At 40.7% G+C, this 26,884-nt stretch overlaps 2 protein-coding genes and 1 non-coding gene across 5 annotated transcripts in view; 1 reads left to right on the top strand and 2 right to left on the bottom strand.

Annotated features, from left to right (window-relative positions):
- Positions 1-1,537: 1,537 nt before the first annotated feature.
- On the bottom strand, positions 1,538-17,507 carry RBMX (RNA binding motif protein X-linked). Of its 3 annotated transcripts, none has more exons than XM_035325992.1 (10): positions 17,385-17,507; positions 15,904-16,030; positions 15,605-15,711; positions 10,110-10,281; positions 8,922-9,038; positions 8,432-8,546; positions 8,188-8,313; positions 8,008-8,096; positions 5,289-5,375; positions 1,538-3,075 (listed from the first exon to the last, which is right to left on the bottom strand). In XM_035325992.1, exons 2-9 carry the CDS (start codon positions 16,010-16,012, stop codon positions 5,371-5,373), a joined length of 840 nt encoding a protein of 279 aa, XP_035181883.1. In that variant the 5' UTR covers positions 16,013-16,030; positions 17,385-17,507; the 3' UTR covers positions 1,538-3,075; positions 5,289-5,370. The 3 variants fall into 3 exon arrangements, with proteins under 3 accessions (XP_035181883.1, XP_035181882.1, XP_035181880.1); XM_035325991.1 differs by having other exon boundaries at positions 1,648-3,075; positions 5,289-7,512; XM_035325989.1 differs by having other exon boundaries at positions 1,648-3,075; positions 5,289-7,512; positions 8,008-8,111; positions 17,385-17,506.
- LOC118167280 lies at positions 15,780-15,851 on the bottom strand. The gene has a single exon (XR_004751078.1). It is a non-coding gene; the product is annotated as a small nucleolar RNA SNORD61 (small nucleolar RNA).
- A 3,520-nt stretch (positions 17,508-21,027) lies between the features above and the next one.
- The window catches only part of LOC118166820 (transmembrane 9 superfamily member 2-like), a 31,115-nt gene continuing 25,258 nt past the window's right edge, over positions 21,028-26,884 (top strand). Inside the window, exons 1-5 of the mRNA XM_035325988.1 lie at positions 21,028-21,276; positions 21,758-21,825; positions 23,165-23,258; positions 24,935-25,062; positions 25,281-25,410. Of these exons, the coding sequence (XP_035181879.1) occupies positions 21,160-21,276; positions 21,758-21,825; positions 23,165-23,258; positions 24,935-25,062; positions 25,281-25,410 (537 nt within the window). The 5' untranslated portion in view covers positions 21,028-21,159. The remainder of the gene's footprint in view (positions 21,277-21,757; positions 21,826-23,164; positions 23,259-24,934; positions 25,063-25,280; positions 25,411-26,884) is intronic.

The raw sequence follows: 26,884 nt of genomic DNA, 5'->3' as shown, positions 1-26,884 counted from the left end.
ACCAGCTCTTCAAAATCTACTGTGGTTTCAGTTTTTCACCCTGAACTGGGAGATATTAACCATCAACATTGGCCACATTAACTTAGAAGAGCCCAGTCATTTAGCAATCTCCATTTGTAACTGCTTTCACCAGCACAAACAGAAAATAAAGCAATTTTCCCCTCAGTTTATGATGCCTAACTAGAATATCATGGATTAAAGCAGTAAAACAAAAACAAATTATCCCAGAGACAGTAACTTCTCAATGACAGTATTCCAAGCCAATTCCTAATCCTTGTTATTTCCAGTCCTGCTAAACTGCTTACACAGTAATTTGAGGTGTAAAGAGAAATAGAACAGCAACATGAAAAACTACATACAATAGAAATGCATGGCTTTGTCTCTTCATTTTCCAGGTCTTAGGGTTGGTACTTGGACCTACCTAATTATCACTTTTAATAGCCACCAATAAGAAATCAACATTGCCTTTTTAGGATTATACAGACTTTTGACCTCTAACAGGATGCGGAGGTGAGTTCTGTGTTGTGTGAAAAAATATAGCACATAGCAGCAGCCAGTGTGAACAGTAAAGCAGGCTGAAGCTAAATCACAAAACACTGCCATCTAGTAACGTGCATCTATAGCTATCTGTATGTGTGCAAAATGTTTCAAAGTAATTACAAGACCTTTAGTGTGCTTTTGTTGTTGCTGTAGTTTGGTTTGGTTTACAGTTCTTGTGAGCACTACTCTGTAGAACTGAATACAGGCAATCTCCATGTTCAGAGCTTGCTTCTTCTTTTACCATACCTATAATAGCTATGACAACTAGCAATGTTTGTTCATCCACTGGGGTCAACAGATGTGTATAGGAACAATGCATGTATATGGAAGACATCCACTTCAGTCATCTAATCAGAATGTAGCAAGTTTCTGATATACAGCACCAGAGACCATGTGCGTAGCAATTTCGGTAGATGGAGAATTACACACTCGCTTCACAGTCAATGTGGCAAACCTGAACACAGAATACTTACTCTCTCCTCCAAACTTTTTTTTTTCCATAGATAGGCAGTTTTAGAGGTTTATGCCTTTTTTTTTCGTGTGTTGCAGCCAGGCATGTATTGTGCTAATGGTTTCAACTACAATTAAATGAAAATACTTCCTGTGTCTTGAATACTTAGCAAGAGCTTGAACAGGTGACATCTTACATATTCAGAAAAAACCCAAATTTAAAACATTGCAAGTTAAGCCACTTCAAAGCCAACTTTTCAGAAAATCATCAGCACTCAATTAGTAATCTTCCAGTTTGTTCACCTACCCTCACAGTAGAATTAGGTCTCTTGCAGAACCCAGGTTATGAAAGTATACCACCCACCAAGCAAGGAACAATTTATTGTCTGGTCTTTGGAAAAAGCTTCAACATTGATTACTTAAGAGGAATGAAACAAATGAATTGTCTATCATCTCTTGCAGAGTAAACCTCTACCCCCAAGTTACCAACAAGCTTTTATTTACAGCCTGATTTACACCAATAAGGACTATATTACAGTATTAGGTATTTTTTTTAAAGGAAGGAGGCGGTTTAGATCACATTAACAAACAGCATATACAACCAGTAACAGCAGCAAGTTAAGAACATTATTCAGACATCAAGAAAACATCCTAGAGTGTTTGTACACAAGTCACTTTTATGTAACTCTTTGGCATAGAAGAAAACACCCAACAATGCTTTACATTTAAGCCACTGCTTTTCAATGATGTAGTCTGAAACACAGCGCATGAGCTAATGAGAATACACCAATGACGTGAATTATGTAACATTTCCAGTACATATTAATCTTTTCTCATACAACTCATACACTGGCATTAGCTTTCAGTTAGAATCTGGTTTAGCCTGAACAGCAGTACTCAGATTATAAGCTAGTGCTGAAAAAGAAGCCTTCTTACTATTACAGAGTATGACTATTTCTTTTCCAAGTAAGGTATGCTCTCTGAGACCACAGACCACTTCTTAACAGTACACCACCACTATGAAGTACTTGTTGGTAAACATTTCTACTATGCACGTGTAGCTGAGTAACGTGGCTTAAGAACAAACACATAATGCGTTTATTTAACTGCATATTTATTAGCCCTGGAAAACACTGCTATTATTCCTATTTGCTATATACAGGCATGCTTACTCCTAGAGTCCGCAGTCTGTAACTGAAGTTTAGTGATACTCTTATACCAAAAAAATAAGATGGATTTAAATGCCTTGAAAGGGTATAAATACTTTTTCTGCCTTAGCTACTCATTAGTAACAGAACTGTTTAAGTGAGAAGTTTGTCTACTGTTGAAATACTGTAAACTGTATTAGCCACAACTAAGTAATTCTGTCAATACAAAGTTAGTTTTCTGTATGACATACCAATGCCTGATGATTACTTTCACATACATTGGCACATCAACACATATTTAGGACTAAAATGCATCAAAACCAAGAAAATATTCTGAAGAAAACATAATTTTTATCAAATTCTACACCTGTTAAGAGATGCACTCCTGGGTGGAGTTCTGGAAGAACCTAGTACACATAAAAACAGATCGTTCTCGAGATTTATCACTAACATCATCTCAGTACATCAACACTTTTTTACTTTAATCCAGAAGGCTTGGATAATTATAAATCTGTTAATGTAAGAATACCGTAAAACTTCTGATGGTTTCTTTGTGAGGTAGAATTTCCAGCAATTTAGTCCTTTGCAATTTAGGTGACTACAATTTACTTTCATATAACTGACTATTTTTCATCAGAGAGGGAAAACACTGCACGTAAATAACCTGGATTATTTTTATGCTGCACAATCTACTGATGCATCTACACTGAGACTCTTGGAAGATGTTAGCTGCAAGAGACAATAACTGATTTCCACCTGTCTGAACAGGTTTTGTATCCCAGAGATTAGTAGCACTAGGCAATTCCCTGAATGGTAACCCAACCCTCTAAAGCAACATGGTGGGTAAGACCATGCTCAAAAGACAAGTGTTATCAGCTGCTTTATGCTATCCTTCGATTTTTCAAGCATATCCACTGCTGCACTGCCTTCTTCTAATCTGAAAAAAAGGAAATTCAAGTTAGTATACTCTCAGAAACCAAGAAACACAAAAAAAGTTGTTTTTGCGTATTCACCAAATACATTTGGCTTATTTCCAAACTGTCTCAGGATGATAAAATACATCAGAAGCTAACCACAATAATTAAAATGATCTGAAAACTATTTTATTGATATGGAACAATAGTGTCTCTAGACCGAGTACCAAGTAACGCCTCTGTAACACCCATGCATATCCTCCTCTCCAAGTCCAGTCTACCAGGAAAACCCACTGGTTTTTGACCACTCAAGAATCTTTTAAGAAACTGGTACACAAAGGTACAGATTATAAATCAAATAAAACATAGGATAAAAAAGCGACCAGCTTCCTGAACTAGTACAATTAATATTTTTTAGGAAGTTACTATTACCTTTCCTGCCAGGTAGTCACTTAAATTCTATTTACTGCTCCCTAAACTAAGATTGTCATAATTCCTGTTAAAAACTTGGCAATGTTTATAAGCTGCAGAGTAGGCTGAGAAAGTGTGTTATTATTTTTTACTATCATTATTAATTACAACATGACCCACACTAAGCACTAGTAAGTGACAAAACACATCTAGTAAATTAAGAAAGCCCTTAATTTTTAAAGAGCTTTTTCATTTGCCTAGAGCAAATTGGGGGGGGAGGGGGGGGGGAGGGAAGAATCTTCTACTTCCCAACTAATACAAAAAATTGAAGCTAACATGGCATATATGTATTATGAGGTTGAAAACATTGACACAATCTATATGATGATTTGGCAAAACCTTTTAAAGTCACTTAGGATGCTGCATATTAAAGACAGTCTGTAATCTCTGTTAGAGAATTCATGACCTGGACCAGCCTCAAACTTTAAGTTTGATAATTGACTCCCAATTTTTTTAAGTGGGGGAGCGTGGGAAAAGAACTTAATTTATGATGTATTTTCCCATTTTTTGTTCATTGATATTTTATCAGTAACAGCAAAGTATTAAGCTGGCCAGGTAACAGCTTTTATTTAACTATGCGCTTCCTCCAACTCAGAATAGAAAACAGAATTGATGCTTCTGTATTTGATCTGAAATAAAATCCAGTATTCTGAAATGAAAGAGGAATTTGTCAGGAACACGTACAAAATATTACTGTAATATTCTGACAAAAACATTGTATACAGAATCATAGAAAAAACCTGTAAGCAAACTGGGATTATAATATCACACAGTTTGCAACAAAACCTATCTATTCAAGATGGATATTCCCTAAAATCAATGATAATGCCTCAAATTAACAACACTATGAAGTACAGCCTTTTCTTCTCACCATTTCAAAGCCAGTTCTCAAAAGCAGTACTTGAAAGTAGTAGCAAAATATGTTCTTATATCTATAGAGTAGTTTGAAAACTAATAAAAAAAATACATAAAAAATAATTCTGGCCAAACTTCCCCAAGTATACACATTTCTTACATCAGTACTGCTTTTGAAAAAAGGACTTGTACATATCCTTCACTCTATGGTAGTTTTTAAACAGGCATTACACACGTTTTTTTAAACGATGTTTGTTTAGTGGACAAATTTGCCAGGGCACTATGTTAGCAGGGCAGCCACTATTGCTTTCTTTTTTCCTGGTAAGTATCAGAGAAACCGACAGTGATACTTTCACATGTCTGAACAGTTACTCCAACATCGACTTGTCCCTCCACTCACAGAGAAAATTAACTTTAATGTGGTAGGCTTTGAAATCATGAAGTACAGCTGACCTAAGAAGTTTAAAGTATTTTTTGACATGAGTGTAAGCCTGCAATTTAATCCAAGGACACTTGCAGAGATTAACTCGTAGTCAAAGACTTCATTTACAGTAACCGTTAAATTCTACATTCTGCATATTTAACAAGACCAATTAAAGGTCTGTACCAACATCTGTTATTTAGATATATATTTTTTGGTTTTATTTAGTGAAGATTGCTAGATTAAGTAAACTCTATGTCCTTATTTATGACGGTCTTGTAATTACATTTTATTATCTGCTGTTCTTAAACTGCTGGTAAGATTGTCATTCTTAACTTGGCAATTAAAAAACCCAGCGAGACTGCCTCCTCCAAAATCTGCTTTCAGCAGATCGTAAAGCATTGGTTAGCCACTAATAGCATCCACCCAAATCTGTAAATACAGAATCACCAGAAATAATCCATCCAGCTACTTCATTAGTACAATTACCTGTTCTATTAGTACAGGCACCATTCATGTCTGCCATCCACAGATGAACCAGCGTTACTTCAGCGGCATCTTCTAGAAATTATCACCCTGCAATCAAAGTAAGATACAACAAACTGAGAAGAGTACATTTTATGGTGCAAGTCAACCTACAGCGCTTCCCCCCATTTCAAGTCACAAGCTTGGGTTTGCAGATTAGTCTCTTGCAAGTTTTACTACTTCTCTTCTAAATGGTGGAAGATTCACTGGCTTGGAATGGACTGGAATGACTTAGTGATAGGTTGCATGGCTTATGGATTCTCATTCCTTTTCAATGGTGCACTGCCATGTTAAATCCATAAGTTGAACGACAAAATTTACTGAGGACTAAACAGTAGCACAATGCTTTTGTTTTGTTTTTAGTTGGAGGTCTTCATGTCTATTACATTCAAGAGCATCTTTTGAACTTCGTGGCTTTACCTGAGTCATAACTTGCCACAGGTTCTGCCACATGTGCTAGATATCCCTGTAACGTAGTGTCAAACTAAAGAGTCAGGCATCCAACTAAAGGTCAAGTTTGCAATGGCTTGCTTCAAACTCCCAATAGCCGAGATGGTATTTCTCAATCTAAACCAATTCCTGATTTCACAAGGCTTTTATTTTTAAAATAGTATATGCAGCCTGTTTAAGCATCTTCACTGAAAGATACTGGGCACAAAACATCCCCTCCCAACCCTACTTCACAGTATTTTCTCTATAGCGAGCTGCATTCTCACATCTTTAGTTTCAAAATCAGTGCCATAAATGCTTTTATCCAAGAAGAAATGTTGAATTTGGAGAACTTCTAATGCATTGAAGTTTTTCGTTTCTTTTTTTTTTTTTTTTAATCTAGACAGCACTTCCATTGCCATGACGTGCAGCTTGTCTTACTGTACTAGAGGAAGACAACTTGATTCAATTTTGACTTAGACTGAAAAACTAGTTTGCTTTGCTTACCATCTTTGCTGTTTCACAGGCATTTGATGCTTTAAATCAGCTGTGGAATGCTGAAAGTTTCACTTGTTTTTATGAAGCCATAAGCCTTTGAGAAGTGGAGAGAAAGACTTCCTTGCTTATCTTATTTTCTCCTTTGGAATCAAAGATGTTCCTTTAAAAGTGAAACACTACACAGTTGCAAAAATTTGAAACAGTATGAGTAAGCATTGTTTTGCAGCTTCTTTGATGGAATTGGTCAAACTTTTTATTTTTTACTTTTTTTTATACAGTATTCTGTAGCTGACTTACAAGTACATGGTTCATTTGGAGGGGACATCTTTTTAAATTCCCCATGAAACAGTAGGAAGGCAAAAAATATAGTATTATCCACTTGCTTTCTCATTCAGGTTAATTGAATGATATCCTCTATTTTCTTTACACAACGATCTGAAGGCATTTTGAACTGGGAACACCGACTTCAAATTCTAGACAAAACTGAACTTTGTGTGGAACATCCCCACCACCCTCCACATCACAATCAATACTTTAAGAATGAGACGCTGAATGTGTAGAACAATCCAGCTCCATCCTAGATGGTTAGATGTTGTGTAGAAGATCGTAAGAACTGCTTATTCCATTCATGAGGAAAGTCAGATGGGAAGTGTGGCATTTCAGGGAAACTTTACTTTGAAAATTACAACACTAGTACACAGCTCAACTTTTATACATTTAACATCTGCCTTTTGAAAGAAATGTTAACAATTTTGAAATGAAATTAAACATTGGTTTAACTTTTCTTCACAAAAGCATAAAAGTCATGGAGGGGAAAACTTAACAGGCAACAATAAAAAAAGGTAAAAACAACTTTTCCTTTTAGTAGTCCTCTGGTAGTAAAGATAGAACAACTTCCACTTTTCTTTGTTTGCGAGATTATTTATCTTGGTCCAAAAAATTTAAGAGTGTTTTTAGTATCTGCTTCTGCCTCCACCTCTGTCAGATCTGCTTCCGCCACGGCCACCACCTCTGGGTGCTCCGCGGCTTGAACTACTGTATGAATCACGAGGCGGTGGATAGCCCCTTTCCATGGATGGGGGAAGACCCCTGTCTTGTCTTCCAACACGATCACGGCCACTTGAGTAGACATCACTTCTGCTGCTTGAGTAACTTTCTCGGCTTCCATATCCATCACGTGTGCTGCCGTAATCATCATATCGACTGCTTCCACCATAAGATGGCGGGGGCCCTCGTGCAGGTGGAGCACTACGTGAGTTACCTGCAGGGTCAATGGTCAGGTAATATGGCAACACCGTAAGTTATATATAACAATTTCAATCTGAATTTACAGAACTGCTGTATTAAATGTTTACTGTTACTGTTTTGTACGTAGCAAGATGCTCTTTATGTAATCTGCCACGTTAAAGGTACTTAGTGGGAATTGAGTATCAGGCAGTGAGTGGATTTAAAGACTTTGAAGGAATGAAGACGGTGTTTATTCAGGCAGGCTCTTTACTGGGTATTCCAGAACAGCTTGTTACTTTAGAGAAGAAACTCAGACATTTTCCAGATATAGTTGCAATTCTGAACTGTAGACTTTGCTTCTTTAGTTTATAGCTTATTTAACAAGATGATCAAATGATAACCAACTGCACTTTCACTGTAGGGGAAAAAAAGTGTGCCACTTCCCCCTAAACCACGAGCAACCTAGTAAAAATCAGATTTTAATGACACCTGTAAAAATTACTACATGAACCTCAAAATGAATTCTTACCATAACTCTCATATGAATCTCTGTAGGATCCTCCGCTTGGATGATCTGAGTAGTCTCTGTCACGCCCACCACCGTATCCGTCACGATCACTGTAAGAGGAAAGACTACTAAGACTTAGTATAGATCAGCTGGACCACAGCAGAAATAAAAGGACATGGACAAAAATCCAGTAGTAGATACCTATAGCCCCTCGAGGGGTATTCATCACGTGAACTGGAATGACCATAATCACGATATGCATAGTCCCGTGGAGGTGGCGCATAGTCCCTTGTATCCCTGGAACTGGGATAATCTCTGCTTGAGTAACTACAAAGAACAAGAATTGCGTTGTTAGCTATGTGTCACACTTTGAAACAATCAGGGATCAAAACCCTTCTCAGAAGAACTTAAAATTAAGCCAAACTAAATTAGTAAGAACATTTACCCGTCTTTAGTGCTGTAGCCATCATCTCTTGGAGACATGTAGACATCTCTTCGTGATGGCATTGGTTCTCTGCGTGGAGGACCACCATAACTGTCTCTTCCACGTGACACAGGAGCTACAGAGAAGGAACCCAAATTTTAGAATTTACCTAGCACTTGAGCTCAGAGAAGACTCCTCAAGGCAGTATTAACCAAGTATTAGCAAACTGTTTACAGTGATTTAGGAACACAACCTGTAGTTTACCTTTGCAATAATTTACATTTCTGCTTGTATAGTTTTAAAGCAGCACTAACAGGAACATCTTCAGAATCACACTAAAGCGTGCCAACAGCTACAAAGTGGTGTAAGTAAGAGAACTGACAGATTAGTAAAGAGAATGCCCTAGCCCACAACAGATTTAACTTCAAATCAATGATTTGCATTAGTTTCTGAAGACAAAGGTACTGCAAGATGGCTGACTAAGCAATAATGTCATTTATCAAGTTCTTACCTCTTCCTCCCATACTACTGCTACGCACTGGTCCTGAAGGTGCAGATCTTTTAGGTGGAGGGCCTCCACTTCGTGGAGGTGGACCTCTCTTCATGGGAAGTGGTCCTCGAGAAGACCCTACAAGGGTAAGCCACATACCTAGTTACTTCTATGGTACCCATCTACATGCCCTTAAAAGCCTGGACTGCAGTAACTGCTGTTACCACTACTACATCATCAACAGCAAACCTCTAATATTAAGCACCTCAAAATCCCTTCTCTTTTGTTCTGGCAACTACTAGGTGCTACTAGCAGAATTGAGAGCATGCCAAATTAACTTTTTCACAAGTTAAATTCCTTTTAAGAACTGCCTTACAGAAGTGAACCAAAAGCCACAGGGTGTGATGCAAGGGAGAAAGAAAACTGGTATCTGTCATCAGCCACAGCTTAAATGCTGAACAAGTTACTGCCCTCAGAAGACAAAAAGCCACCTGGGAAGATGTACTAGAGAAGATCCTACATAAAGAGGGAACAGAGGTACTGTAGGACCTACTACACAGACTCTCCAAGAATGGAGTTTTCACTATTTCCATTCCCCCCCCCCCCCCGTTATACCTCAGGTGCTGCTTTATTTTTAAATGACTATTTTGATACTGAAAAATCTCTGAAAAAAAAAATATATCTAAGTTAAAGAACATCCAGTATCAAGTAGCACATTACCCCTCCACTTCAGAAAACTTCAACTTAAAACACTGTAACAAGTAATGTTTAACTTCCCTAATTGCCATTGTGACCCAGAAGGATCAGTCATTTAAACACCTACAGTTTACTGAGTTTAGACCACTTTCTACATAAGAACAGCAGGCAGTTCCCTGTCCCTTGTGGAAGAGAATCACTTTTTCAACTTGAATACCAGAAAACTTCCTTTCTCACGTGCAGGGCAGGAGTTTTGCTTTTCTTTCATAGCCAAAAGTCAGGTAGAGTGTTAGATGTAGAAGGGAATCTTCATATTTGAAAGCCTTTTTCTTAAGGTGTACTTGCCTAATCAAAAATTTGACTCAACTGCCGAGATCATATTTCATCATTTTAATAATGAACAAGGAGTGCACTATTCAGCTCTTTGACTTTTTCCAGTAGGATTATTGTCATCTTCCAATGGGATTGTCTTGTATGTTGTCCAAGTATATAATGAGATAGGTAAATACATACCCAAGTGACTCCCTCTTGAAGGTGGTCCTCTTGCGCCACTTCCGCCTCTTCCACCTCTAAGGCCCCTGGGAGGACCTCTGCTTCGTGGAGGGGGTGGTGGCCCACGCCTACCACCACTTTCAAAGGAGGGCTTGGTTGCTTGTTCCACTTTAATTGCTTTCCCATCTAATGACTAAAGAAGAAGCTGCTTTACTTATTGCTCAGTCATGTTTGTATTTCTTAAATTAAGCCCCTCTTGCTTCACTATTATAGGGCTTCCATTTTATAAAGTTAGAGCAACTCTAGAACAGATTTCAGTCTTCAGTATTAGTCCCCATGTACTCAGCAGCATGTTGGGCCTATTTCTACAGTACTTCATTCTTGTTGTATTGATGAAAATACAGAGCAGCATCGAAAAGGATTTTCAGTCAAAACAAGTGTCCAATGATTACGGCAGCCCCATGTCATTTATTCTGTAAATGAAATATGATTTATGAGCTCCAATTTACTTGCAATTGCCACGAACTTTTGTACCAAACTGACTGCACCAGTACAGGATTAAGCTGAAGGTATCTTAGCTTCAGTTGGGGTTTCTGGCAATGGGGAGGCCGTTTAAATACATTTGCTTGATGTCCTGATTAAACGGTGATCGCTGAAGTATTTAGAAGTATTTTCAGCATCTACAAAGCAGACTGAGTATGGTAACTCACCCCTCTTTTCTACCGTTTCAAGCTGGGTTTTCAAAAAGAGGTGACTGCCACAAATTACTCTTACTTGCTTTTGCAGAGGAGACTTTTCTTTGAAGTGTATATATTTTCTGGAGCACAGACCTGCAGTAACAGGAACTCTGCAGCCAGCTTACTGTACCTCAAATATGAGCAGGTAGTAAGACGTACTGAGTAACTTAAGTGCCTTTCAGACACCTCACATTTGGTCAACAGAACAGAGTCAAGATCACAAGCTCTACTGAAGTTGGCTTACTGCACAACTATCCTGGCAAATATGTTTGCCTTTTTGTTAAATATTTGACTCTGCTACAATGAATTCATTTCTAATGAATTAGAAAGGAAGCGCTGATAATTGCACTTCTTTACTGCTGTAATGGTCAAAACCTGAATGCTAGTAGTATGTTACTCTTGACTGCTGGTGATTATTTACTGAGGTAAAACCATCTTCTTCACTGAAATCTGTCCCTTTCTGAAATCATCCACTCTAGTAGCTCATGTATTCTAGTAGCTCATGTATTCTGCCACCAGAGTTGTACCTACTGTTTGAAAGACCTGTGTATATCCAAAGGTCTGACTCGATCCATTGTGGGAAAAAAATACTAGCAAAATCACACTGGTCTTGTCTTTGACTTAATAGAAGTCATTTAATTATATAAAGTTTCTCAAAAACACATTTGGCATGACAAGCTGAAACATTCCAGGAGAAACCATTAATACCATTAATCCCTGGAACTTAGTTTGTATCTCATAATTTTGCCATCACAACTCGTATCTCAGTCATCCTTCTCAAAACTGGAAAAAGTAGGCTTGAAGCCTTAAACTTTGCCATCATAACCACTGCTGTCCCGCTTCATGAGAAATTCCTGACAGCTTGTTTGAATTTTGGAAACCAAGTATCATCACTTTTCATTAACATGGTTTTTTTTGAGTATCTGGATGCCAAGTCTGTGTGTTTTTTTGACTTGCTTTTTAAAATGTTAGTTTTCCTAATGATTTCTACTATTTCCTTATGTCTTGAACCTAAGCATCCTACCAATGCAAAACACGGATTTCTTTTTAAACTGCTTTCCAGCAGTCCTAAAGTCCAAAAAGATTTTTTAAACCAGAAGGCATTTGTCAAAATTTGTCCTATTTTAAAGCAGAGGAAACATTTCCATGTTATCAGCTTTCAGGTCAAGTAGAGAAAGGTCTCATCTTACTGAACAGATAAAACTCAGACAAGCCATCTCAGAATAAGGAATTGTTTTTCCAATGGGCCCAGAGCAAAAAAAAAAAAAAAAAAAAAAAGCTGTCAAAACGAACTTATTAGTTGGTGTTTATCATCTTGACTCAGTGTTACAGCAGCATTTGTAGTATGATCCGGACACCATTGAGTGGCATCACCTTGGTGCTAAAATGTAGGGAAGTTGACTGAACGGTCATCTAAGGCTAGTAGTAGATTTACAATCATAATTAAGAACTCCCACATATGGAATGAACAACCGGCACCATTTTGTTTTGTGCCAGGGAACCTCAAGCAAACAGAATTAGAGATCTGTCCTGCGAATTGCTCTCTTTCCGACAAAGAAGGTAAACGTAGTGTATTTGGAAAGTTTCAATGGCCACAATTTAAGAGCTCCAAAGCAGCCTAACATCACATAGGGCTTTCCTCTCAAAGAGGAGATTTTACTACTGATGCTGCAGTGACTCCACCATTTCTGCATGTTCCTTGACATCACATCATGAAGGCTTCCTTTCACCAAATACATTCAAGAATTGAAAGTAATTTCTTATCAGGCTGAGCTTCTGCATATTCTATCGATTCTTCACCAGAAGGATGGGTAATAAGTTTCTGATAATTAGAGGAAGACAATCTTCTCTAGTGCCGAGTACAGTTTAGATTTTCATTTGGATTGTAGTATTTGCTTGCAACATCTCAACACACTCCAGCTGGCTTGGCAGGTCGTCAATTGAAAGAATGGAATGCTTCAAATGGAATTTTATCTCTGGCTTGCCTCGGATGTTTCTCTAAGGTCATATTCTCTTTAATTATAAGATTTTTTTTTCTCTCTCAGGACTTAAAACCAGAAGATCGCAACAGCCTACTTCATAGAATGTTCAATACATACTTGGAGTATTCACACTCATATTTAGATAAGCAGGTCCATTTCATGACATCAGGATGTTGACTTTACCACCATACAATTAAGGTTTTTCTGAAGAATTCACTATAAGATACTTCTAACATTTTTACTGCGCTGCTCAGGCTAAGATTGATCCAGTTCTGCAGAGAATGTAAGTTTAAATTAAAAAAAAATGCCCTTCCCCCAAAACTATTATCTCCTAACCTTCTTCAGGACTAGAATTTTCAACAGGCAAGCTGAGACTAGTTTATGCCTGTTCCATTTTGGAACTATTGGAGCTATTTAACTCTTTTCTTCCCTTCCCCCCTCCCCAACACAGCAACTGCAGATACACTCTTGCAGAAATCACTCAAGTCAGCCTCTTCTACTGGCTGCAAGTTTGATTTTCCTTTGGAAGGACAGAATGAGCTACACACAGGCCACACAGAACCTTCTCCCCTGGTTAGACTGTAACTTACTCCTTACAGACTGCTTGCACTATTTTCTGCCCAGTACTTCTGATGCTGCGTCTTTTGAAGTGCCTGGAATTTTCATGAGAACTCCAACCCATTGCTTCCAAATGTGAAGAGAAACTTCTATTTCAGACAGATTAGAATGATCTCTTCCCACAGCATGTCTCAAGCATCACTCCTCTTCAGATCTAGAGTAGTCTTTTTGAAGTACAAGCATCACTTACTGTCCAGAAGGCTTTCTCAAGATGAGGACAATAGGCTACCTCCCAATCATCTTCCGTATCTTCCACACCCATGGTTAAGCCATGCTAGACCACTACAGGATTGGAATGATATATAGCAACACCTACAAGGTTTATGTTAAACAGTCATTCTTGGCCAAATCCTGAGTGAGAAAGTTCTTTTCATACTTAAGTTTCAAAGCAGGTGGAGGCATGTTTAGGTTTGCAGCTCCGAAGACAGAATCCATTAGAATGATGACCCACCACAAGGCAGTTCTTGAGTGATGCATATGGTGCAGTCCAAAACAGACATCTCAGACAAGCATTAAATCTGATTTAGCTACTTTACTGAGCATTATTTTCATGAATGTTTCCAATGTGATCAAAAAGATAGTACTAAAGATCTGGACCAGTTGGTCTATTTTTTTTTCCAGAGGCATTAAATGAAAATGGTGCACTCCGCAAACAATTCCTAGGATTAGTGACTAAACTCCTTTCAGTCTGACAGTTAGTTGTTGGTGCTTCAAGTTACCATATGTGAGGGTTCAGTGGTACGATTAATTCAGAGGAAATCAGGGTTTCAGAACTGCAGGTAAACAGGTCTTTAGAACTGTAACAAACTACACAATGGGAGGTACTTTCAGTAACAGGCACACCTTTAAGGATGTTTAGACCTGCAGTAGAAAGGACATTATCTGACTTGTCACTCCCCACCTTGAGAAAAATGACTAACTTAGTTTAAAGAATAAGCAAGCCTTTGAAGAAAGCAACACAAACCATCATGAGAATGCCCTCCAGCACACAGGAACTAAGAAGCACACACAGCAGACAGACCACTATAACACAAACCAAAGCATAACTGCATTTTACTATACGCATTCTCTGTGAACACTAGAAGGTATTTTTTTATTTCCAGAAGTGCAAATATTTATATGCATTACTTATGGACTGCAATAACAGACATTTTTCTTTCAATTCAGTATCTTGCACAGCTATCAAAAACCCAAGTGTTATTCAATCATTGTAAATAGAGGCTTTTTTAACCTTACACAAAAGCACCACCAGAAGCACTGCTTACAGAAAGGCCGATTCAGCACGAGCTTAACACCTGACTTGTTCAGATTATGCATTAAAGACCAGAGATTGAAATTCAAGTTAACTGAGATGACAGCTTGCGCTGTTTGAAAAGACAGCATCTCTTTGAAGATAGGCTGCTGTTGACCATTAAGTTACACACTTGCATCTAGCTTTTCAAACACATCCTGAAATAGGCACAGATCACAATAGCTTGTTGAAGGAATTTAGACTATACTGATTCTAGTCTCAGAAGTTTTTGCTCCAAATTTTCAGGTTTGATTTTCTTTTAAGGATACTAAATACATATTATTTATTTAATATTTTCTTTAGTAAGTCATGTAGTTTGACTGCAGGGTGTAAACAAATGATTAAATTGCTAGTTAACTGCAAAACTATTTCACAGTAACTGGAAAGATGCTCCACATACATGCCAAGCGGGCTGACGATGCAATTCACATATGTAAGGACACCTACAAATTAAGGGTGCATCAATGCACCACAGAGTAGGGAAGTCACATTAAACCCGTGTTAAGGGGAACATTCAGTTTTCAGGTAAGTCACTTCCCCTAATTGTGATTTCTACAGCACTACATTAAAATACCATTTTAAAAAGCATCACAGAACACAAAATAGTGAAGAGCAGTCTACTAGAACACAATCCATCACCAACTGAAAAAGTATGATCGACTAATGGCCAGGCTTCACTTTCTACTGTCATATCCAGGATGAGGAGAACATGATTCCCACTTCATGGAAGCTCGGAAGTAATACATTTTGTCAGATTTAAAGCTATGACTCATCTCCATAATCTTCTAGTCCATTGTCTTTCCCAGTGCTATTATTAGTTAATTTATTCCATGGATCAGTATTTCTGGTTAGTAGCACCAGCAAAGTGTAATTGATCTTAATTCCTACCTTTCCATTCATGTCTCTGGCAGCATCTTTTGCATCTGCTGGACTCTCGAACGTTACAAATGCAAACCCTCTGGACTTGTTGGTTTCACGATCTTTCATCAAGAGGACTGTGGAAATAAAGCTATGTTATAGTTTTTCCATAATTAGGTTATAACACAGCCTTTATTTAACCTTTAAGCTCAGAACTTCTTAGAGGACACAAAGGTATCATCATTTCAGATGATCAACACCAAAGAGTCATCACAGCTAAGGTTTTTTTTAATCTTAAAGTAGCAAGAGATTTTTTTTATTGTTTTTACCTTCCACAATGCGTCCATATTTGCCAAATACAGCCTCAAGGGCTTTTTCATTTGTCTCTGTGTTCAGGCCCCCGATGAACAGTTTTCCAGGACGATCTGCTTCAACCATTTTGATGCCACGAACGACCTATTAAAAGCATATGGCTGTCATTAACAAAACATTAAACTAAATGAAGCTTCCAGACAACCCCATGGAATATTCAACTTTCCTCAAACGTTCAAGGAAATTTTCCTTGAATAGGATGTCAAGTAAGAGATTTGATGTATGATGGACAAAAAAAATAAGGTAATAGGCTAAGGCTATTTCAAATAGTGTAAGTCAAATAGTCTAAGTCAACTTTGAGAAGTGAAGCAAAGCACTGATGAAAACAGTTTTAACAACAACTAATATTTGTGAATATGGAAAAGCAGGTTCACCGCCTTTTTGTTCTTGATAATAATCCTTGGGCTTGCTCTTCAGCCCTACCACAACTTTTCCAATAAATATACTTAATGTGTCAAGAAAAAAACAAAGTACTTAATTTAAAACTAGTTGGGCCAATACTCCAACAAATTAAGTCTAAACTTTTAAATTATTTTAAGAACATCGAGGCTACACCAGCCTTGGCCTACAGAACGCATCAGTTCAGTGGATAACAATCCATCACTGCAATCCTGCACAACGAAGCCACGACTAAGGGGAGCGGGAAGAGACCAGAACAAAGACAAAACAAAGCCTCAGAACGCCTGGCAAAGCGCCTGGCGCCTGTGGCCGAGCGTTACCCGCACGCCTGCAGGCTGCTGGCGGGAAAGCCCGCAGCGGGGCGCACCTAAGAGCCTGCTCCGCTCCCCGCGCACACGGGGAGCGGAGACAAAGCAGCCCCCCGAGGCGGGGGCCGGAGGGGCCGGGCCGGGCCGCGGAAGCCGCGCGGTGGGCCGCGGAAGCCGCGGGGGCCGCCCCGTCCGTGCCCTGCGGAGCCGCGCGGCAGGGTCGGGAAGGGGAGGAGAACAAGGAGGGGGGGGCGGCAGACCCTCGGCGCTCTCCACACACCTCCACAAAATGGCGGCCACCTCCGGCCGGGACTCCTCTCCCTGCTGGCCCCAGACGACCGCCTGGGCGCTGACTCGAGCGCGCAGCCCCGACCCCATCCCCATCCCTCCACCCGGCCCTCCTGTGTCCTCGCCGGGGAGGCGGCGAGCCCGCGGCGGGACCTGCGCGGAATCCCCGCACCTAAAATGGCGGCCGCAGCGCGCCTCGCACGCCTGGGACCCCCCCGCGGCCCGCCGCGACCGCGCTGCTCCCTCAGCGCTGCGCGGGGCGGGCTGGCGGCCAGGCCCGGCTCCGCCGCGCCTCGGGCCCTCCGCGGCGGCCGCGCGGAGCCCGGCTGCGTCACCTAGGCACCGCGCCTGCCACCGCCGCCCTCCGCGGCCGGCCCTCAGGCGGCGGCGGGACCCCGTTTCCCCGGTGCGCGGCGCCCCCGGAGCCGCTCGGCGGCACTCACCCCCGTTCCCGCCGTGCCGCAACTGCGCAATGAGGGCGAACAAAGGCGCTGCAGGCCTTTATAGCGCTGACGTCACCGGCCGGCCGGGGCCCCGGATGCACGCGGCGCCCGGGGGGGGTCGGGGTCTCCCTGGGGCCGCCTCGGGTCCCGCGCCCCGGGAGTACCGGGGGCAACGGGAGCACCGCGGCCGGGCCCTGCGCTGCCCGGGGTGCGGCAGGAGCGGGGCTTTCTCGGCCCGGCTGGAGCGGGCGTTCTGCAGCCGCGTTGTCTGCAGGCGCCTGAGCTCGGGAGGCGCGGCCGCTCCTCGCCTTGCGCTGGGACGGGCCACCCGGAGCGGCCGCTTCGCTGCTTTGGAAGCGTCTCACAGTAGGGTCAAACTCCCTGGAAGTGTCTGTGGGGGAGTTTAACACTTAGACGGGTCTCAAGGCGCTATTAGTTAATATATGTGTGTATCACATGGCATGCGTATGTCAATACCCCTTCCTCAGAGACTTAGGGTAAACTGAAACAAGCCTGGTTTAAAATGAAATACGTTGTTAACATGGAGTTTCCCACTATTTCAACTGACTCCATTTTTAATTATACCTGAAGTTTAATTGTGGCTATTTTGTGGAGTAAATTTGATAGCTGAAAAGTCAGAAGCCTGTGCATACAGAAATGCGTTAGGTTTCCATAATTTGAATTTGTGTTTCATCTAAACTGCCAATGAGGCCTATTTTCTTAGAGTCACCCCAGTGCAAGGATCATTCAGTCTTGTAATTTAAAACCAAAAATGTATTTTTCTGTTACCTTCCTACAAGTAAGTGACAAAACCAAAAGGGAAGTTGCCTATTTATTCTGTGAGGTTTTAAACTGGATAGCTATTTTTTTAAGTCCTTTCTCAATTTGTTTTATTTTACAAAAATTCAAAAAGCGTAGCTGGTTGTCAGGATTACGGATGTCATTCCTACTTCTTGCAGGTCCCTTAAATTGATTTCTACAAGATGCAAAAACTAGGGAATTGTACATTCCTTGAATGTTGTAGGGGGTTCATATAGTTTCTAACTCATCCTTGTACCTTGAGGGAACAGTGACAAGATGTATCACAATAAATTAATACACCTGGTTCCTATGCTGAAGTCCTACTAGTTAAAAACCAGGGGACTCAGAACCTCACGTGAAGCTCCCTCATCTCAGGTTTGAGTAATAAATAGGGTGCCGGTGGCCAGTCCCTGTGCATTCCTAGGGATGGATTTGCTGTGCTGAGGGATGTGAGGAGCCAGTTTCCAGAGCTGCTCCACGTTCCGGTTCTGCGTCTGCATCAGTGGCATCAGGTCACCAACGACTTTTCCTAGGGCTTCTCAAAGTAATCAGAAGTGGTGGTGTAGTTTTCCAGGCTGTGTTGTCTTGTGGCAGTCATAGGAGACAAAGAATATTGGTCCAGCTGCACATTCTCATCCAGTTTCTTAGCACTTGCCCAAGCCCTCTGTGTCTTGTTTCACCACTGTGGCATTCTCCAGGCTGATCTTCCTCAGAGGTGCCGCAGAGTCCATAGACTCTATTCATTCTGCCCAGGGCAGTTACAGTCACGTGGCTACGTAATTGTCACATCCTGTTAAGAGAGCACCAGACCCTATTCTTCAATTTTTCAGTCCCTTCTGTTCAATTACTGACATTCAACTGCCCTATGTGTTAGTGAGAGCAGAAGGCAACATTGCTTCAGACTACCTCATAGGTCTGCTGAGAATACAAAAGAAGGTAGCTCTCAAACACTCTGGACTGTAGTATGTACTTAAAAGATAATTTTTCAGCGTAGATGCTAAAAGTTTCTGGATGATATTACTGTCTATTGGAAAAGGGAAAGATGACCTTCTGTAACTCATGCAGAAAGGTGTTACTTTGGATCCTCCTTTGGATCCTGCATTTTTTCATCAAACATATTGGCCTTTCACCAAGTTCATCATACTTTGGGCTTAATCTAGATAAAGGGATCAGGAGGGCTGGGGGATGAGTACTACTGAATACATAAATAATCCGATCACATAAGACTTGGTTTGTTTCTTGTTTGTTTGTTTGTTTGGCTTCATTTTCAGAAAACCAGGCTAACGAGCATAGATAATCACAGAAACAGATCTGCACGTACAACACCTAATCAAATAATCCTGAACCAAAATATAGAGAACAAACTGCGTATCTTCCAAATGTCTGAGCAGAGAAAGAATTAAAAGTATGTTAGAAAATGTAATCAGAATGAATAAAAAAGAACATAATTCCCTCCAGATATATAGTCAAAAATTAATAACTGAAAAGATCAGATTAATACTTCCATGACAAAGAACAATTTACTGGGCAGCTGTCACTTGATAGGTATTTATAGAAAATCAGTATTTTTGTTCTGTGAAATTCAGGATAGAGTGGATCAGAGCAGCAGAAACCAATTGTTTCTGGGATTAACTTTGTCAACTATCTCAAAACCGCAACTCCATTATGTGTTTCTCCCAAATAACCTATTTGGGATCTAGTTGTGCTCCCTTTCAGCTTAGCAGTACAAGGTGGATCACAATTCCCTGATTTGGAGCTTCCTGAAATGACAACTCAGTTTCTCCATACTCAACTGAAAAGCCACATGAGATAAGCAATTGTTACCCTTCCTTTATTCCTTCTCCTTTTGCCCAGTGCAAAATGTAAGGGCAACACACCACTGATTTATGAGTTGGATAAAATTGTACATAGTTTTGCATGGGAAATGCAAGTGTAACTTCACAGATAGATTGGAAACCAGTGTGGCAACAGCTTGCCTACACAGGAACTACAGAAAGGAAGATGGAGACATTACCTACCCTGTATCAACGGCAATACTTTTAGCTTAATGTCTCAGCAGTGAGTTTACGTCTTGCCATAGTGGCATGGAGCTTGGATTGCAGCTGGCGCTTTCACATGCCCTGCTTCTCAGACAGGCTTTGCAGCTGCCCCTGGGCACTGCTCCTGCCGTTGCTACCTGAACAAGTGATCCTGCAGCCTGACACCACGCTCGTGGCACCGCTGTAGCTGCATTGTAGCGGGAAGGAGCCAGGCAACACCAAGAGCTGGCGTGCATCCCACTGTTACTGGCTGTAAGCATCACAAGCTGATGAACCAGATACCCAAACAAACAACAAAAATAAAACACACTAAACCAAAAAACGACCAACCCCCCCCCCCCCCCCTTCCCCCCCAACAAACCCCACCACATTTAATTCTTGAAAGTGATGTTTGCAACATCTGGGATTCCCACTCCTAATTTCTGAGCTGGTAAAGATCTAATTGAAGTTTTTCTCTGCTATGCAGGGGGTTAGAACCTGGAAAGAGGTTCTGGCATTTATCACCCATAGGAGGCTTTAGCAAAAAGAGCACCTTTCTATTTATCGTGAAACTGCAATAAACTGCACTGCAGAGGTTGCAGCTGCGTGGAACCCGGTGCCAGCAGAGCAGTAAGAGCCACGCTTGAGAAGAACAAGGACTGAAGTGAAAGTGGAAGGCGAGGAAGAAGAGAAATCGCTTCCCCCAAAGCGCCCCGGAGGTAACGCCGACCTCCGTGAGGAGCGGGGCGGCCGCGCCTCGCAGCGCCCTACCTCAAGATGGCGCCCAGCGCCTCATCCGGCACCACGCAGGCGCCGCGGCCCCAACGCCCTTGTGACGCCGCCGCTGCCGGCCTCCGCCTGGGCTGGGGCTGCCTCCGCAAGACGCTGCCGGGCGGGGGGCGGGAGTCGGGGCTGCCGCTTCGGCTCATGCTGCCTTCGCCCCCTGAGGCTGGAAGATGAGGCTGCTGGCGGCCGGTGTCTTGCTGCTGGCCCATCTCTGCACCGCCTTCTACCTGCCCGGCCTGGCGCCCGTCAGCTTCTGCGACGACGACAAGGAGAGCGAGGGCTGCAAGGTGAGAGCCCTCGCGGGAGGCCCGGCGGGGCTCCCCCCTGGATGCGGAGGCACCGAGCGGGCTTGACGGGGTTCCTGCGACCGGGGGGGCTGCCGAGGAACCCTCCAGGGGCCCAGCGTGAGCCCCGGCCGGTCCCTCTCGGGAGGCAACCTTTGCTCCGGGGAGTGACACCCGCCACCTTGTCCCTCGCACACCTGGCGTTTCTCCCGGGGGACGGAATTCTCCCTTTCCCGCCCAATTTTTTTCAGTCATTACTGAAAAAAATCAAATGTCCCTTCATTGCTGCAGCCTGCTGTGGCGGTGCTGCTGTTGGGGGATGGCTGTGGCGTGGCCCAGCGCTGTGGTCAGGGCCTGTCAGAAGAGTGCAGTAACTGTCGTGCTGTAACTTTGATTAGCTCCCGACAGTTGGTGATGTGCCTCGTGTTGGCCGTGCATCTGATTTTGCAGATTTGTGTTTTCATACTTCTTTTCTCTGTTTCAGTCGCTAATTGAGCTCTTTGTGAACAGACTGGACTCGGTTGAGTCGGTTCTGCCATACGAGTATGATGCGTAAGTACATCACAACAGGCTTCCAGAAGCATTTGGAAAGTCTGTTTTCTGTTCTTAGTGCAGCGATACAACCCAAAACACAAGTGCTCTTGTTTCTTATAAGCCTTGTTTTGGATGTACAGAAAGGATTGTTTTGGTTGTACAGATAGCAGAGCAAATCCAGTACTCGTCAGCGGGACTAAAATGCAAGAGTGGAAAGGATGAAGGCCAACCCTGTGCCTCCTGACCACCTTCTGTTATTGTTAAAGATGAGGTTGTTGAGTTCCTAGAGGTTCTTTGCATTTGAGCTCAGTTTTACATTTAGCATAGTCTGTTTGACACATTTGAAGCTCCTTCCTGTTTGTCAAATCCAAGAAGACAGGATCTTTGTGTTCTTTGTTTCTGACAACTAAAGTAATTGAAAGAAGAGTCACTGTTATTTTTCTTCTACTGCCAAAGCTCTGTATCTAACTTTTGGGTTTTATTTTCACTTTGATTCTTGTTGGTGAATACTATAACTATCTACAAAAGCACTTCTAGTAAGCAGTTATATGCAATCAATAAAATTGTCTTGCTGTTTAACATATAGAAAAGAGAAACTTGCTGTTAATGTAGCTCTGACACTGTATAATGCAACAATAGCAACAAGGCCACTGACTAGCTCAAAAAGCCAACAAAATCTCTATCTGCACTAAACTTTATGAAAGCCAATGAATTTAGGCCCACAAATTGAGGAAAAGTACTTATTCAGCAAAGATAAATGAATTCTTTTTTCATAACCTACTGCTGCCCGTGTTTAAATAATAAAGACCCAGAATGGTTATATTCTGTTTCCTGTATTCAGCTGTTTCAGACTATATTGAGTCAAAAAGAGTTGGTGAATGGCATTTGGCAGTGTGGCACATTAATAATGGAAGTACTTCCCTTCTTTGGAATGTGTTTCATATGGAAGTGTCTTTGTAAAAAAACCCTTTAAGAATGGGGGGTGGTTATTTTTCTGATTTTTTTTTTCAAGAGAATGGACAGACAGTCTGTGACTTTTTTTTTCAATGTGAAACATTATTGTTTGTTTAAACTGCTACTTGAAAAGACTGTTTGGACTAAAAGCCATGTGTTTTGTTAAATATACTTTACCTTTGAAATATCTTGGTTGAAACTGACATCAAATAGGAATATTTCTATTTAGTATATACAGAAGCACTTCTATTTTTACTAACAGCTGCAGACCTACTGAAAGAAACATGAAAACTGCAATGCTATGGACAAAACTTAAGAAATTGTTTTAGGCTATTATTTACAATTATATGCTAATTAAAAATTAAACCTTATATTTTCTACTTTTTTTTTTTTTTTTTTCCAGTTTTGACTTCTGTCAAGATAAGGAAGAGAAAAGACCATCAGAAAATCTTGGGCAAGTGCTGTTTGGAGAGAGAATAGCATCATCTCCATATAAGGTTGTTCCATCCTTATGGATGTTTAAATTTGATAGCTCTCTTTTGATGGCTGTAGTCCGTTGATATAGCTGAAAACATGGCTGTAGAGTTAATTATTGTGTGGGCTTTTTGGTTTAATTTTTAATTTAAACTTTGTACAGCTTATGCAATAAAAATGAACAACAACAAAAAATCCTTCCAGTCCCAAAAGCATCAAATGGTGGTTAATTAAAGTGAGGAAGCTGTGAGCCAGTAATCACTCTTCTTTCCTGTTTCTCTATGATAGAAGAATTGAGAAACTAAGTAGTTCTTGAACAGCTGGGTGTATAGCCTAGAGTGTTAGGTGATCTGAAATAATTATTTTTTGTGCTGTAATATAGGAGGCTATAAACTGCTGGTTCAGGAGCTGTTTCACATACATCTTGGTTGTACTGTCAGGCAACTTCCAGAGTGGGAAGGGAAGCATTCCAGCTTTCCCTGCTTGTATGCATTTAAAATCTGTTATCTAAAACCAGCATTTTCATTTTTGAATCATGCCATTTGAAATCTTCCATAAAATAAAGATGTGCAAGTTTTCCGTAGATTAGGTATTTTTCTGTCTTGTGCACCGTGTTACCAATGACTAAAAAGTAGCATCTGTCAAGTACTGGCCAATCAGATTGGGAAAATTATTGGCAGTAAAGGAGATAGGGTCAAACTGTGGCTCTTAACGCTTGAAAACGGTATGCTGTTCAAGTGCTTTCCAAACTGGGATTTGATGGTGAAAATGAAAACTCTGCTATGCTTGTCTGTGAGGTTACTAGATAATCCAAATCTCTGTGAGACAATGAGGCAGCAGAGTTTGAGTACTGCTGCTCAGTCATTCGGGACCTAGTCACATCTCTTCATAGGACTGTTAAGAAGGTGATGACTCCTCCCTTGTGTAAACTACTAGAGGTCTCATTCTCCTTGATTCTCTAAGCTAATGTAGTTTTGAGTCATGTGACTGCTAACCACAATAAGCTTTAAAATACAAAGCATGATGTGTCATTTGGGCTTGATACCTGTACTTTAAGAATTGTAACAATTCTGTCTTTGAAATGGCTGTATACTACAGTAATTAAAAAATGCCCTGTTATTGGTTAGCACTTAAGCCTTGATAATGTTAGAATTTTCAATCATTGTCTTAGTTATGTTAGCTCAGTAACAGGTAAATCCTAACTGGGTTAGAATACCAGTTTGATATACAAATGTGAGCGTGCTAGTGTTACGTGGTATCTGCCCTTGAAGCATAGACATTGTGCAACATGTTGCATTTTTGGCAGCGTTGTCTGATAACTTAATCATGGGGAAACACAGCTAAAATTAAAGCAGAACGTTCAAAAAAGATTTAGTTAAAAGTCTGGTGTAATAGATGATGAAACTGTCAAACTGTTAAAATAAAAAACCAATACCTTTTCTACTAATTTTCAAATGTTGATCATCTGTAGGTAATTTATCTGGGCTGTTGTAGACTTTTAGCAATATGAAAGGGGAATACAGTTTCCAGATACACACTACTCTTGAAATTTAGGTAACGCAATCTATTGTATGGGGAATTCTGTCTCAAACTTTCAGGTCAAGGATGTATGTCAAATAAGTCAGCTTTACATGAGAAAAGTCCGGACAGATTGTTGAAGCAAAACTTAAATTGCTCTTTTTGTGTACTTTCATACCAGTTCACTTTTAAGAAACAGGAAACATGCAAGAAAGTTTGTACAAGGTCTTATGACCCAGAAAACAGTGCTGATAGAAGCAAACTGGCTTTTTTGAAGAAAGGAATGCAGTTGAACTATCAACATCACTGGTAAGCTGAGATGTGTGCTTGAGCTTTTTCATGTTCCTTTTTTAGCATCACATTATTTTTCTTCTAAGTGGTTGCTTTCTTCCTTCTATCTGGTTGTTGTCCTGTACTATGCATCTTGTGGGTGCTACTGAAAACTGTGCATTACATGGATGCTAAGTGTCAGTATGAAATAAGGTGTATCTCTTCTGAGGACTTGTTCTTTGATGTTTTATTTATAGGATTATTGATAACATGCCTGTAACATGGTGCTATGATGTGGAAGATGGACAAAAGTACTGTAATCCAGGATTCCCAATAGGATGTTTTGTTACTCCAGATGGTAGAGTTAAAGATGCTTGTGTTATAAATGTAAGTGGCTGAACTTTTTTCTTTAGTATAGTAGTTGTAATTTAACTAAGAGTTTTAATTTTAAGCTTTGTTTTCCTGAAAAATAATAGGTACCCTCGTAAGTATAGTTAATATTCAGAATGCGGGCACTGAAAAAACTGAACGCTTCTTTTGTAGGCAGCGTCTCACTGATAGAAGTGTCCAAAAAGACACTTTGTATGTTTGTTTGTCTACATGATGCTATAAAATAATTGTTTTGAGGTCTGAAAGCCTTAGAAAACTTAGAGTTTTTGTTCTGAAATATCATATGTATCCTTCCCCATACCTATTAATTCTGTGTCCATGCAACTTGAATTGTATCTGTGTGGGAGACGTTTTATGGATTTCACGTACAAGCTGTCTAGTGAAGATCTAGAAGTGAGCAGTGCTCTAGTTGCAAAAGTTATGTCTAGCACAGTTTACAGCCTAAATATCTCAGGATTTTTCCCAGATGGCTGGGAGATAACACAGCTGTGATAGAGAAAAGAATTATATTCACAACAGTTTGAAATGTGTCACTCATCCTGGGAGTTATATGTAACAGCAGTAGTTCACCATACATTAGTGATGCAGTTCTCTTTCAAGAGGGTTGGTCCTCCACCTGAGAAGCTGTTTTCTGTGCTCTGCCACATAACTTACTGCTTGCGTGTAGTGCAGTCCATTTATTTGTATTCACAGGTGATGCATTTATCATGCATGTTCACTTAACTCTGAAAATGGTCAGTGAGTTGAATAACCTGCTGTAGTTAGGTATTCAACTCCATTACTTTGTGATGTTATACTGTAGGGTTATGGAGAAGATTGATTTTATGTTACACTGATACTAGTGTATGCTGTCTTGGAAGCTATGTGGTACATGGAAAATGTTTGTGACAAAGTCAGCAACTTAAACTTTTTTTTTTTTTTTTTTTTTTTTTGATAGGATGAGCTTCATACATAACTGGCAATGGTTGAATTTCCTAGTGAGTGCTCAGGGAGCTTGTATGGTATTATATCCATGAAATGCTGTACACATTGGGTGTGCTGTGGGTGCTTTGCTAGTGTAGCTGCAATACCCAGCTTCAGTTTTAGTCTGTAGCATCTGGTTGCAATGAGAATGTTGCAAAGCACAGCACTAGAAGAAAGAATTGTTACCTGGTCAAATAAGAACCTAGCACAGTGAACATGACTGATCTCTGGGCTGAGTTGGGGAATATCATCCCCCTCAGGAAGTATACCTAAATAACTATTTTGGAAGATGTAATTATCCCTTCAAAATGGGGCAGAAAATAGGTTGTTATCATGCAGTGTCAGAACTACTGTTCATCCTCGCATTTATGTAGCTAACAAACTATGTAACTGCCTCAGCTGCTACTTTAAATTGGAGGGAAAAGGTACCTAAAGACAGGGTTATAGTATGATACAGGCATGATTCTAGTCTTCTTCTGGCAGTTAAAGATGAGGAATCCGGATAACT

This window comes from Oxyura jamaicensis, chromosome 4 (genome assembly GCF_011077185.1).
Source record: "Oxyura jamaicensis isolate SHBP4307 breed ruddy duck chromosome 4, BPBGC_Ojam_1.0, whole genome shotgun sequence".
NCBI lineage: Eukaryota > Metazoa > Chordata > Aves > Anseriformes > Anatidae > Oxyura > Oxyura jamaicensis.
Note: the sequence above shows the minus strand (reverse complement) of the source record. Positions and strands in the feature narration are given on the sequence as shown.